The following is a 12,813-nucleotide window of genomic DNA, read 5'->3' on the forward strand; positions in this document are numbered from 1 at the left end:
ATCTGTAACCTAAGGTCAGGTCAATTTTTCGACCTCTCCATTACAAGTCAATAGGAGAAAATTGAAATGCGCCTCTTTTGGATCAATGTCTTTCAAAGCCCTCTCAAACATCAGTTCATAGGAGAACGTGACACACTGAATCGGAAAAGTGCACCTGTTGTGACCCCTCTGTGTGCCCCTGAGGTCATCTCAGGCCATGAACGGCCACCAGCAGTTTTGTTTTGCAATAACTTTTGATAGAGACGTGCTAGAGTGGTGAAAACACGTCATGCGTTCACCTCGACGATACTGATCGACTGACATGCACCATGACCTTTTCCGGTTGGGTCATGACCTTGACCTGAGGTCATATTTTCAAGATGACCTTTCAAGGTCAACAAATAGTCCATTCGACGCGTCTCGACGAAAGGAATACGATGCTGCCAAAAGTATTGTCGTGTGTCCCTTGAGTCAAAAGTTATTGCCGAAAATTATATTCGTGAAAACGGCTACCTATTTCTAGAGTTCTTGCCCTCTGGAGGCTAAACCGTTAGCCTGAGGTCAAATTTGATAACATACTCAGAAAGGGTTGTAAAAAGGCTATCGAATGCGCTTTCCGTGGCGCTGTAGTTCTATTGGTTCCCGAGTTAGCCGTTGGCAGTTTCCAAAATTGTTGAAATGGGCTAAATTTGACCTTTGATGACCTCTGGTGACCTGACCTTTGACCTGACATAAAAATGACCCAAATGTTTTCGCCATTATGTTTGACGCTCTTTCGATTAGCGCTTATCGCGTGTCGCTACGTGGCCCAGGAGTCGAGTTAGACGGGGGCTGAAACGCCCCCCCCCCCCCCCAGCACAACACGGAAAACACAGGCCACTAGCACGGCGCAGGTTCAGTCAAAGTTATTACATGAAATCAAATCATAAAGCGGCTATTTTTCGAGGATTTGCCCTCTGGGGCTAGAAAGTTGGTGGTGGAACGATTCTGAGGCTTTATTCTAGAAAGAGCGTTAAAAGGGCTATCGAATGCGCTTTTCCGTAGCTCTGTAGCTCTATTGGTATACCTAACTCGAGGTGCGCGCCAGTGTTCCGAAAAATGTTCAAATGTTGAAAATGAAATGAAATATCTTTGATGACGTCTGGTGACCTGACCTTTGATCTGACCTAAAATATGCCGACAATATTTTCACCCTGGATTTAAACGATCTTTTGAATGCTTCTTCTTACCGCATGTCGCTGCGTGGCCCAGGAGCCGAGTCAGAAGGAGAGTGGGAGGGGGTGTTCAAACATCCCCCGCTCTCCGCGGTTTGCGCCGAGCACTGGCGCGGTGCGGGTTAATACTACATATTCCCTGCGTTATTCTAGCTACCATAGTTCCTGAGATAGCGGCATGTTTTCTGAAAAATATAATGACAATTGGCAAATTTTGACCTTTGATGACCTCTGGTGACCCTAATATTGCTCTAAGGTGAAAAATGACTGAAATACTTTCAAACGTACGCATTGAGAGCTATCGACTGCTTTTTACCCCGTCTTTCTAGCCCTCTTAGTTTTTGAGTTAGAGGTGGGTGGTAACATATGCCCCCCCTCACTAGGGCGAAGTTGGCTGAGACCGCCACTGGGGCGCGGGTTAAGAAGCGTTGTTTCTTTTTTAAGCGTTTTTGGTATACCTTTTCATGCATCTTTTCCACACACATGTTGTAAAAATTTCAGACCCGGGTCGCTCAAGGTCAGGTCACCAGGTCACGTCAAGTGACCTTACCTCAGAAAACGTTCAAAGGCTTGCTATAGGTACGCACCGACCAAACGATCACTTTGAAACTTTCAGCGATTGATAAGAATATCAATATGTATGTATAGAATTTTTATCACGGATTTGTAATATCTGTAACCTAAGGTCAGGTCAATTTTTCGACCTCTCCATTACAAGTCAATAGGAGAAAATTGAAATGCGCCTCTTTTGGATCAATGTCTTTCAAAGCCCTCTCAAACATCAGTTCATAGGAGAACGTGACACACTGAATCGGAAAAGTGCACCTGTTGTGACCCCTCTGTGTGCCCCTGAGGTCATCTCAGGCCATGAACGGCCACCAGCAGTTTTGTTTTGCAATAACTTGATAGAGACGTGCTAGAGTGGTGAAAACACGTCATGCGTTCACCTCGACGATACTGATCGACTGACATGCACCATGACCTTTTCCGGTTGGGTCATGACCTTGACCTGAGGTCATATTTTCAAGATGACCTTTCAAGGTCAACAAATAGTCCATTCGACGCGTCTCGACGAAAGGAATACGATGCTGCCAAAAGTATTGTCGTGTGTCCCTTGAGTCAAAAGTTATTGCCGAAAATTATATTCGTGAAAACGGCTACCTATTTCTAGAGTTCTTGCCCTCTGGAGGCTAAACCGTTAGCCTGAGGTCAAATTTGATAACATACTCAGAAAGGGTTGTAAAAAGGCTATCGAATGCGCTTTCCGTGGCGCTGTAGTTCTATTGGTTCCCGAGTTAGCCGTTGGCAGTTTCCAAAATTGTTGAAATGGGCTAAATTTGACCTTTGATGACCTCTGGTGACCTGACCTTTGACCTGACATAAAAATGACCCAAATGTTTTCGCCATTATGTTTGACGCTCTTTCGATTAGCGCTTATCGCGTGTCGCTACGTGGCCCAGGAGTCGAGTTAGACGGGGGCTGAAACGCCCCCCCCCCAGCACAACACGGAAAACACAGGCCACTAGCACGGCGCAGGTTCAGTCAAAGTTATTACATGAAATCAAATCATAAAGCGGCTATTTTTCGAGGATTTGCCCTCTGGGGCTAGAAAGTTGGTGGTGGAACGATTCTGAGGCTTTATTCTAGAAAGAGCGTTAAAAGGGCTATCGAATGCGCTTTTCCGTAGCTCTGTAGCTCTATTGGTATACCTAACTCGAGGTGCGCGCCAGTGTTCCGAAAAATGTTCAAATGTTGAAAATGAAATGAAATATCTTTGATGACGTCTGGTGACCTGACCTTTGATCTGACCTAAAATATGCCGACAATATTTTCACCCTGGATTTAAACGATCTTTTGAATGCTTCTTCTTACCGCATGTCGCTGCGTGGCCCAGGAGCCGAGTCAGAAGGAGAGTGGGAGGGGGTGTTCAAACATCCCCCGCTCTCCGCGGTTTGCGCCGAGCACTGGCGCGGTGCGGGTTAATACTACATATTTTGTTTAGTTGTGCCCTGAGCCATGTTATAATCCAGAATAACTTATCAATTAGAGTTGCAAAGTTTTCCCAATGGGCTGCTACCGGCACCGCCCCGCCCCACAAACATTTTCTGAGATACCGGCATGCTACCACGCCCCAAGCAAAAAAAAAAAAAAACCGCCAAATTACCGGCATACTAAAAAACCTGCATTCTTGATTTTGGCTTACCCCTACATGAGATACCACATTTTGGCAATTTCAGTAACCGCCCCACCCAACAGCCACCCATTGTCCAACTTATTAATATCAATACCAAAGCAATAGTCGTTTTCACGACGGAACCACCTGGCAAATGCACCTAATTTGACCAAATCTGCACCAAATCACTTTTACAAAAAAAAAATATCGTATCATGAACTTCTTTCAGTGTTTTTATCGAAAATGTCTGATAATTTGAAAGATCAGGTGTATAACTGTGCATCCCAAACTGATAACTTCTAAAGAAACTGAAACACGATGAACCTAATTTGACCAAATCTGCACCAAATCTGCACCTGAGGCTCACCAAATGTGTACCCGATTGCCGTCGTGAAAACGGCTAATAACTACCTACTTAACTATTGATTTTAACGTTTCTCAGCTACAGCCTGGAGTCTTTCTGAAAGAAAACAAAAGGCATTTTAGCAGTGACATATATTTGATGACAGGTTTTGGGCCATGAGCATGCAGGGAGAATTTTCTCTCCCGAGACAATCTCCCCGCCACATGGCCGTGTTGTTCCGAGACAAAGCAGCACTGTTCAGCAGCCGTCACTCCGGAGAGGTCCCACTAATGGTGCGGGTCGCGGCTCGGGTGCGGGCCGTACACAGGCCTCCTCACAGCGACGTAGCCGTGGCCGTAGCCGTGGTGGCTCAGTAGCCGTAGGAAGCCGAGCGGGCGTAGGGGTGGTGAAGGTAGCCGTAGCCATGGCTGTAGCCGTAGCCGTAGCCAGGGTGGCTGTAGGGAGCCGAGCGGCCGTAGCGGTGGTGACCGTAGCCGTAGTGGTTACCATGACCGTAGCCGTGGCTGGCGTAGCCGTAGTTCACGGACCGTCCGTGTCGGTGTCCGTAACGGTAACCGTGCCCCAGAGAACGTCCGTACCGGTGGCCGTAGCCGTGGCCGTAGCCGTGGCCGTAGCCGTGGCCGTGGCCGTGGCCGGAGGCGGAAACTGCGGCCACCAGGGCGCACAGCACGAGCTGAAAAGGGAGATTTTTGGGTTCAAACAAGCACATTTTATCCTTCATCGCGGTCTTTCACAGCTCACAAGATCGTACGATTTTGCAGAAATAATTGGGCACCAATAAGTGTAAAAGTGGCATTTTTCCGTTCTGAATATTTTTTACTAAAGGCTGTAAGGCAACATATTAAAATTAAATATCAGTGACAAGCATTCATAGAATGTTTGACTGGGATGAATAATACTTATTGGTTAAATGAATGTATTGAGACCAAGAGAGTTTCCTCCGAACGTCTTACCAGAATCCTGGCGTTCATCTCGACTGAGCCGTGTGGGAGGGAGTCTCCGGCGGTGCTGCCGAACAGTGGTGCCTCCAGACGGCCGACCCCCGCTTATATGGCTCTCGAGGTGTCACGGTGGTGGCCGCGGTGTGTCGCCCCCCCCCTCCCCCTATAGCCGACCCTGTAGGCGAGTGGGTCGGAGCTGGTCATCGGGAGCGGTGGCTGTGGGTTTAGGTGGCCTTGGAAATACTTTTCTGAATCCATGGCCTTCCGAAGAGACTTGTGCGCCATGTCTATTGTGTATTGCAGGATGACAAGATGACAATCCATCTTATCTCGATGTCAATGGGTCCATCGGAATCGTCGTGGTTAACTGTGCAGTCGTCCGTTTCCCAATGAGATCAGCCGACCGTCTAACTCGCGGCGGCACGGCGATTAGGTCCCTAACAGGGCGTATCCGGGAAATAGTCTGTTGGTTTTCCAAATGATTGTCAGACATTTGTCAACTTCTAGTTAGTGTCATTCACTGCTTACGCTCCATAACCGAATCTGAGTGATATTTTTGAAAAATTGCCAACTTGACCTTTCCCGGACCTATCTGTGTTTCTCACACAACTCGGCCGAGGGTGGTAGAGGCCGGTGTGTTCCATCACGTTTTCGCCTCCAGATGAGCTAGAACCTCGTGGGAAAGACGAGATGCGGTGACGCGACGCAGCAATCAGGCTCTAATTTCAAGGTATCAGGTCAACATATGACCTCTGAGGTCAGATACAATACGAGATACAGAAGTTGTAGCTCATCGGGAGCTTACCAAAATCCTTTTCCTGTGAAAAAAATCCCCTGGCATTGAGGGTTCCTCGAATTTGCGACATTTTAGAATCGCGCAGAAGCTCACTTACCGATGCAGTCATGGGTCAGTTATGCGATCTATTCATCTTTTGCACACATGTTCTACAAATTTCAGACCCGGGTCGTTCAAGGTCAGGTCACCAGTTCATATCAAGTGACCTTACCTTAGAAAAAGTTCAAAGGCTTGCTCTAGCTACACCGACTCAACGATCGCTTTGAATTTCAGCGATTGATAATAACAATACCTATGTATCAAATGTAGGTATACAGGGTGTCCGGGAATTATTTGCCCCTTGTTCATTCAGCTATAATCCCACTGTGCGCTTTAAGAACTGTTGAAAAATTGTTAACCCGCGCCCGGCTGGGGGTCCTGGATTTCCACGCCCTGCTGGGGGGGGGGGGTGTTTGAACACCCCCCCTTGTAACTCGGCTCCTGGGCCACGTAGCGATACGCGGAAGGCGGCGTTCGAAAGAGCGTCAAAAATATTGACGAAATCACTTCGGTCAATTTTTTGGTCAGGTCAAAGGTCAGGTCACCACAGGTCATTGAAGGCAAAATTTCGCCGATTTCCAGGTCGAATATCGAAAATTTCCAAGAAGCCAACGCATAACTCGGGAACCAATAGAGCTACAGCGCCGCGAAAAAGCGCATTCGATAGCCCTATTAACGCCCTTTCTGAGTAATTCTCTCAGATTTGACCTAACGTCAACGGTTTTGCCTGCAGGGGGCAAAAACTGCAAAAATAGCCGATTTTTTCGGAAACAGTTTTTCGGCAATAACTTTTGACTCAAGCCTTGTACGAGCTTACTTTTACCGGCATCGTGTTCCTCTCGTCAAGACGCATCGAATGAACTATAACTTGACCTTGAAAGGTCAACTTGAAAATTTGACCTCAGGTCAAGGTCATGACCTGACCGGAAAGGGTCATGTTGCATATCAGTCGATCCGTATCGTCGAGCTGAACACATCTAAGGCGTTTTCATCGCTCTAGCATGCCTCTATCAAAAGTTATTTGCGAAAAACTGTTAGATACAATTCGTGACCTAAGATGACCTCAGGGCATAAACAAGGGTCACGGACACCATTTTCATGTTCAGTGTGTCTAAACCACTTGTAATTCAGTGTTTGGGAGTGTTTATAATGTCTTTCGTCCAAAAGAGGCGCATTTCAATTTTCTCCCATTGACTTATAATGGGGAGGTCGCAAAATTGACCTGACCTTAGGTCACCGATATCCAAATTCCGAGATATACATTTTATAGATACTGTTACTCTTATCAATCGCTGAAAGTTTCAAAGCGATCGGTCACTCGGTGTAGCTATGACAGACATTGAAACTTTTTATGAGGTGAGGTAACTTCAAGTGACCTGGTGACCTGACCTTGAATGACCTTGGTCTGAAATTTTTACAACATGTGTAGAATTGATGTATGATAAGGTATACCAAAAACGGCGGCGCTCCGCGCCGCCGTTTTTGAGATATTCGCGAAAAACCACAAGGGGGGTGTTCAAACACCCCCCCCCCAGCAGGGCGCGGGTTAAAACCGTGCCTAAGGCTATCCACAGCTGTCTGTTAGTCACATGACCTAACCCGGTCACCTAACCTTGACACGTGAGAGGCGCCAGGGGCCAACGTTTGGCAGGCGTAACTCGCACCTGAACGTGGTGTCTACTGTGACGAAAGAAATTCCTTGACAAAGCGTCATCGCGCTGAAGCTATGGTGAAGACTGGAATGAATGGTGAAGACTGGAATGACCTCTCCATTGTAAGTCAATGGGAGAAAATTGAAATGCATCTCTTTTGGACGAATGTCGTCCAAAACACTCTCAAGCATCGGTTCATAGGTAAACATGACACACTGATAATAAAGCGTACGAAAGGCCATATTTACTTTAATGCGAAATATTACATTAAACTAAATGAAATTAAAGATAAGCTACCCGACGTTTCGCTTATATTTGCTTAGTCATGGGCGATCTGATCGCCCATGATCGCCCATGACTAAGCAAATATAAGCGAAACGTCGGGTAGCTTATCTTTAATTTCATTTAGTTTAATGTAATATTTCGCATTAAAGTAAATATGGCCTTTCGTACGCTTTATTAACAATTGTCTCAAATAAAACTTCAACATGACACAATGAATCGGAAAAATGCGCTGTGACCCCTTGGTGTGCCCCTGAGGTCATCTCAGGTCATGAACGGTCACCAGCAGTTTTTTTTTGCTATAACTGTTGATAAAGACGCGATAGAGCGGTGATCACACGCCAGGTGCGTTCAGCTCGACGATACGGTTCGACTGATATGCAGCATGATCCTTTTCGGTCAGGTCATGAACCTTGACCTTAGGTCACATTTTCAAAATGAGCTTTGAATGTTAACGTATCGTTCATTCGACGTGTCTCGACGAGAGAAACACGATGCTGGCAAAAGTAATGTCGTGGCTCTCTTGAGTCAAAAATTATTTAAAAAAAAAAACATTTTTCGTGGAAACGGCTATTTTTAGAGTTTTTGCCCTCTGGAGGCTAAACCGTTAACCCGCACCCCACGGGGAGGAGGGCTATTCATAGCCCCTTCCCGTTTTCCTGCAATAACTTCTAAACCGCTTGAGGTATCGCCGCCAAACTTTCAGTACCTTCGGCTGACAGCTCTGACGGCCTTGACAGCTAAATAAGGCTTCTCTCGGTTCGGGAAAATTGAGTTATCCCGAGTCCGGGTCCGACAGCAGGCTACATCCGACATTATTTTAATGTCTGACTTCTTCATTAATTGGAGCTACGGTGTAGACTGTAGGCGTGTTATATTTAACTAGCGCCCCACTGCACTGGGGGGGGGGGGGCTATTTATAGCCCCCCTCCCGTTTTTCTGCAATAACTTCCAAACCGCTTGACGTATCGACGCCAAACTTTCAGTACCTTCGGCTGCATCAATTTGACACCTTGTGTCAAAATATGAACTTCGTATCTATCATAGGTCGGCCGGAAATAACGTCAGAGTGACGTCATGTTCGGCCGATTTCGAAGCAAAACATTGAACCACGGGAATCGCTCCCAAGAGCTCAGTTTTTTAGGTAGATCCAATTCCTTTGCATGAGAGGACACAGAATGGACTGCGCTATTAAACTGTCATCTCAAATTTTCAAAATTTTAAAATATTTGAAAATAATAGATATTAAAATTCAAAATTTGTATTTTAATCTTTTTTTTAAACTTTTTGACTTTTTGAAAAAACGGAATATATATGATAGAACACATGCTCATGATTTACTGTATCAATTTTTAGCCAGATATCTTTAAAAAAGCCAAGTTATACGCATTATAGCAAAAAATTCACAATTTTAAATTTTTCAGATCAATTTTTTTGTACAAATTTAACATCGTACACCAATATTAATAGCACCATCGTGTTCCTGAGCTCACATTGCATCCGATAGACATGTATTTTGTTGAAAAATTTCAACTTCGAAATTTGACATTTTTTGACCTGAAAGTGACCTAACCTCAGCTATATTCAGATGAAAATGGCCTCAAATAACACAAGCGACACTGAATTCGAAATCTACGGCGTAAATGGACCATAAAACATGTGTCACGTGACCGACTTATGACATAAGATTTCCGTGACCTATGATGACCTGACCCTGACCTGAAAATCAAAGTACATGTTTGGTACCCTCAGAGTATCTAAAACATCTGTTCACGAGTGTGTAAACCAAAAATCAGCCTGATCTGACTTGTAAGACGGCAGCCAGAGCCCAAAATGTGAACAGGCCAAATATATTGAGTATGTTTCAACGCTAACTTGAGAGACATTGTAACAAATAGTAATAAAATTAACCTCACTCTCATTCTATCTAAAAGTAAATTCCGGATTCGAAATAAAAAAAAACTTTTTGAGAAGCTTTCGGCATTGCGCCATCATCAGCTCTCTGTGGCGCAATGCCGAAAGCTTCTCAAAAAGTTTGTTTTATTTCGAATCCGGAATTTACTTTTAGATAGAATGAGAGTGAGGTTAATTTTATTACTACAGGCTAAATATCGATAAATTTTACTTTGACTTGACCTGTGACGTCATCGGTGACCTCAAGGTCAATGAAATTAGGTTTCGCTCTACAGTTTTTCCGGGGCTATCAGATGTTGTTTGAATTTTGACGAACGGCCCAGTAGTTTCGGAGTTAGGAGGGAAGCTATGAATAGCCCCCCCCCCCCCAATAGGGCGTGTTATACACAGACCCCAGTGGGGCGCGGGTTAACCTGAGGTCAAATCTGAAAACATTCCTACCAGAAAGGTCTGTAAAAGGGCTATCGAATGCGCTTTTCCGCAGCGCGGTAGCTCTACTCGAATTGGTATAAACGATCCTTTGATTTAAACGATCTTTTGAATGCTTCTTACCGCATGTTGCTACGTGGCCCACGAGCCGAGTCAGAAGGAGAGGGGGGGGGTGTTCAAACATCCCCGGCTATCCGCGGTTGGCGCCGGGCACTGGCGCCGTGCGGGTTAATACTACATATTTTATCCAAAAAATATGTAGAAAACGGGTATACTGAAATAATAATAATAATAATAATAATGATAAAATATTTAAAGGGACACTCCCACGTTAACATTAGTTTTGAGTTGAGATAGCCAAATTGGTGGCCATGGCCTGCAAATACCGGTTTGGGCACTCACAACATCGAAAAATGCTTTAATTCGAAGATATGGAATTTCAAACTTGCAGTTTTCGGATTCTAAGGGGCTAATGCATTGGAATGCCCCCTTAGAATTTGTGACGTCAGCGGAGATCTAACGATTTTTAAATCTTAGACTAAAACCATCGTTAACACATGGTGGTATACGCTGCTTTGCGCGCAACGTCTGCCGCACTTTAAGGCTGCCAAATTATTGCTTCCAAATAAAGTCGCTAGTAACAGGGGAGATCCTAAAAAGTAAACAAAAGTAAAATCCTAATATCTTGAAAACCAGTGAATATTTTTCGGTGAAATTTGGTAGATATTCGTTTTCGCTCTTTCTGAACCAAGGGACATCACTTTCATGCCAATTCATTAACTTTTTTGAAGGTGGGAGGGTCCCTTTAATCGTTCCTTGAGTCATGCCATAATCCAGAATGATTTATCAATGGCGATACTATAGCCGTTTTCACGACGGGCCATCTGGCGAATGCAGGTAAATCAAATCTGCACTAAATCTCTTTTACAATAAAAGACATTCACATCATGAATTTCCTACAGTGTTTTTATCGAAATTGTCTGATAATTTGAACGATCAGGTGTAAAACTGTGCATTCCAAACTGATAACTTCTAAAGAACCTGAAACACGATGAACCTAATTTGACCAAATCTGCACCAAATCTGCACCTGAGGCTCACCAAATGTGTACCAGATTGCCGTCGTGAAAACGGCTAATAACTACCTACTTAACTATTGATTTCAACGTTTCTCAGCTACAGTCTGGAGTCTTTCTGAAAGAAAACAAAAGGCATTTTAGCAGTGACATATATTTGATGACAGGTTTTGGGCCATGAGCATGCAGGGAGAATTTTCTCTCCCGAGACAATCTCCCCGCCACATGGCCGTGTTGTTGCGAGACAAAGCAGCACTGTTCAGCAGCCGTCACTCCGGAGAGCTCCCATTAATGGTGCGGGTAGCGGCTCGGGTGCGGGCCGTACACAGGTCTCCTCACAGCGACGTAGCCGTGGCCGTAGCCGTGGTGGCTCAGTAGCCGTAGGAAGCCGAGCGGGCGTAGGGGTGGTGAAGGTAGCCGTAGCCATGGCTGTAGCCGTAGCCGTAGCCAGGGTGGCTGTAGGGAGCCGAGCGGCCGTAGCGGTGGTGACCGTAGCCGTAGTGGTGACCATGACCGTAGCCGTGGCTGGCGTAGCCGTAGTTCACGGACCGTCCGTGCCGGTGTCCGTAGCGGTAACCGTGCCCCAGAGAACGTCCGTACCGGTGGCCGTAGCCGTGGCCGTAGCCGTGGCCGTGGCCGTGGCCGTGGCCGGAGGCGGAAACTGCGGCCACCAGGGCGCACAGCACGAGCTGAAAAGGATATTTTTTGGGTTCAAACAACCACATTTTATCCTTCATCGGTCTCTCACAACTCACAAGGCCGTACAATTTCGCAGAAATAATTTGTCATCAATAAACATTAAAGTGGCATTTTTCGTTCTGAATATTTTTCTTTTATATACTCAAGGCCACAAGGCAAAATATTTGAAGTTAAAAATCGGCGAGAAGTATTTATAGAATGCTTGACGGAATTAATCCTTATTGATTAAAGGGATGCATTGGATGTTTTGCAAAATGCCTTGATTCAAAGCTATACTGATGTTAAAAAAAAAAACAAGTGACATTATTTGGCCGACCCGAGACAATAGGGGGGGGGGGGGTTCTTCTGGATATCTTACCAGAATTCTGGCGTTCATCTCGACTGAGCCGTGTGGGAGGGAGTCTCCGGCGGTGCTGCCGAACAGTGGTGCCTCCAGACGGCCGACCCCCGCTTATATGGCACTCGGGGTGTCACGGTGGTGGCCGCGCGGAGAGCTGACCTTGCTGCCAATGGCTATAGCACCAGCAATGGTGGCAGTTTGGCCGGCCGGCAGGGTCACGCCCAGAGGAGTCATACTCATGACTCTCCTTTGCTTCGTTAAGTCTGTTCTGAACAGCTGTCTTTCGTAAAGAGTTACTTAAACTTTTATATTTTTTTTTTTTAGCTGGAATTTCAAACAGCATCGGACTCATAGGTATACGCTAATTTGTAGAGCGCATAAAAGCAATACAATATCGTACATGCGAACTGGTGTCCATCTTATCAATGCCGTAAATATGATTTCGTAGCACCATAGCTTTCAGATAGGTACATGAGATTCTTTTTAAATTTCCTATAGTTTTAGCTTTTTGTTCCATAGCATACCGGCATATTGAAGGCATATTTTATTCCATAGCATACCGAGGGGGCGGTCGGACCCCCTTGCCGCTCTGCCCTGATCGAGCTAGAGCTTTGCGGAAAAAATCGAGCGTGCTGCACATGACGAGAAAAGCCGATGATACCCAATTTTAGCCCGCGCCCTGGTGGGGCCTGGTAATAGGTATGTAATACAACCTGGTGGCGGGGGCTATTATTATTATTTTTTTTTTGCATAAAAGCAATGCCGAAGAGGTCAGGCAGCCGATGACACCCAGTTTTAACCCGCACCCTGGTGGGGCCTGAGTATAACACAACCTGGTGGCGGGGGATATTTTTTGCCCCCTCGTATCTCCGGAACTACTGACAGATTTACAGAATTCAAACGCCATTCGATAGCC

The 12,813-nt window shown here is 45.6% G+C and overlaps 2 protein-coding genes across 2 annotated transcripts; both read right to left on the bottom strand.

Annotated features, from left to right (window-relative positions):
- Nucleotides 1–3,849: 3,849 nt before the first annotated feature.
- On the bottom strand, nucleotides 3,850–4,736 carry LOC122392573 (keratin-associated protein 6-2-like). Its single transcript, XM_043387613.1, has 2 exons — nucleotides 4,684–4,736; nucleotides 3,850–4,403 (listed from the first exon to the last, which is right to left on the bottom strand). Exons 1-2 carry the CDS (start codon nucleotides 4,699–4,701, stop codon nucleotides 4,080–4,082), a joined length of 342 nt encoding a protein of 113 aa, XP_043243548.1. The 5' UTR covers nucleotides 4,702–4,736; the 3' UTR covers nucleotides 3,850–4,079.
- Nucleotides 4,737–10,999: 6,263 nt separating this feature from the next.
- LOC122392572 (keratin-associated protein 6-2-like) lies at nucleotides 11,000–12,173 on the bottom strand. Its single transcript, XM_043387612.1, has 2 exons — nucleotides 11,916–12,173; nucleotides 11,000–11,547 (listed from the first exon to the last, which is right to left on the bottom strand). Exons 1-2 carry the CDS (start codon nucleotides 11,931–11,933, stop codon nucleotides 11,230–11,232), a joined length of 336 nt encoding a protein of 111 aa, XP_043243547.1. The 5' UTR covers nucleotides 11,934–12,173; the 3' UTR covers nucleotides 11,000–11,229.
- Nucleotides 12,174–12,813: the final 640 nt, after the last annotated feature.

Source organism: Amphibalanus amphitrite, unplaced genomic scaffold, assembly GCF_019059575.1.
Source record: "Amphibalanus amphitrite isolate SeventyFive unplaced genomic scaffold, NRLGWU_Aamphi_draft 000491F_arrow, whole genome shotgun sequence".
NCBI classification, from domain to species: Eukaryota; Metazoa; Arthropoda; class Thecostraca; order Balanomorpha; family Balanidae; genus Amphibalanus; species Amphibalanus amphitrite.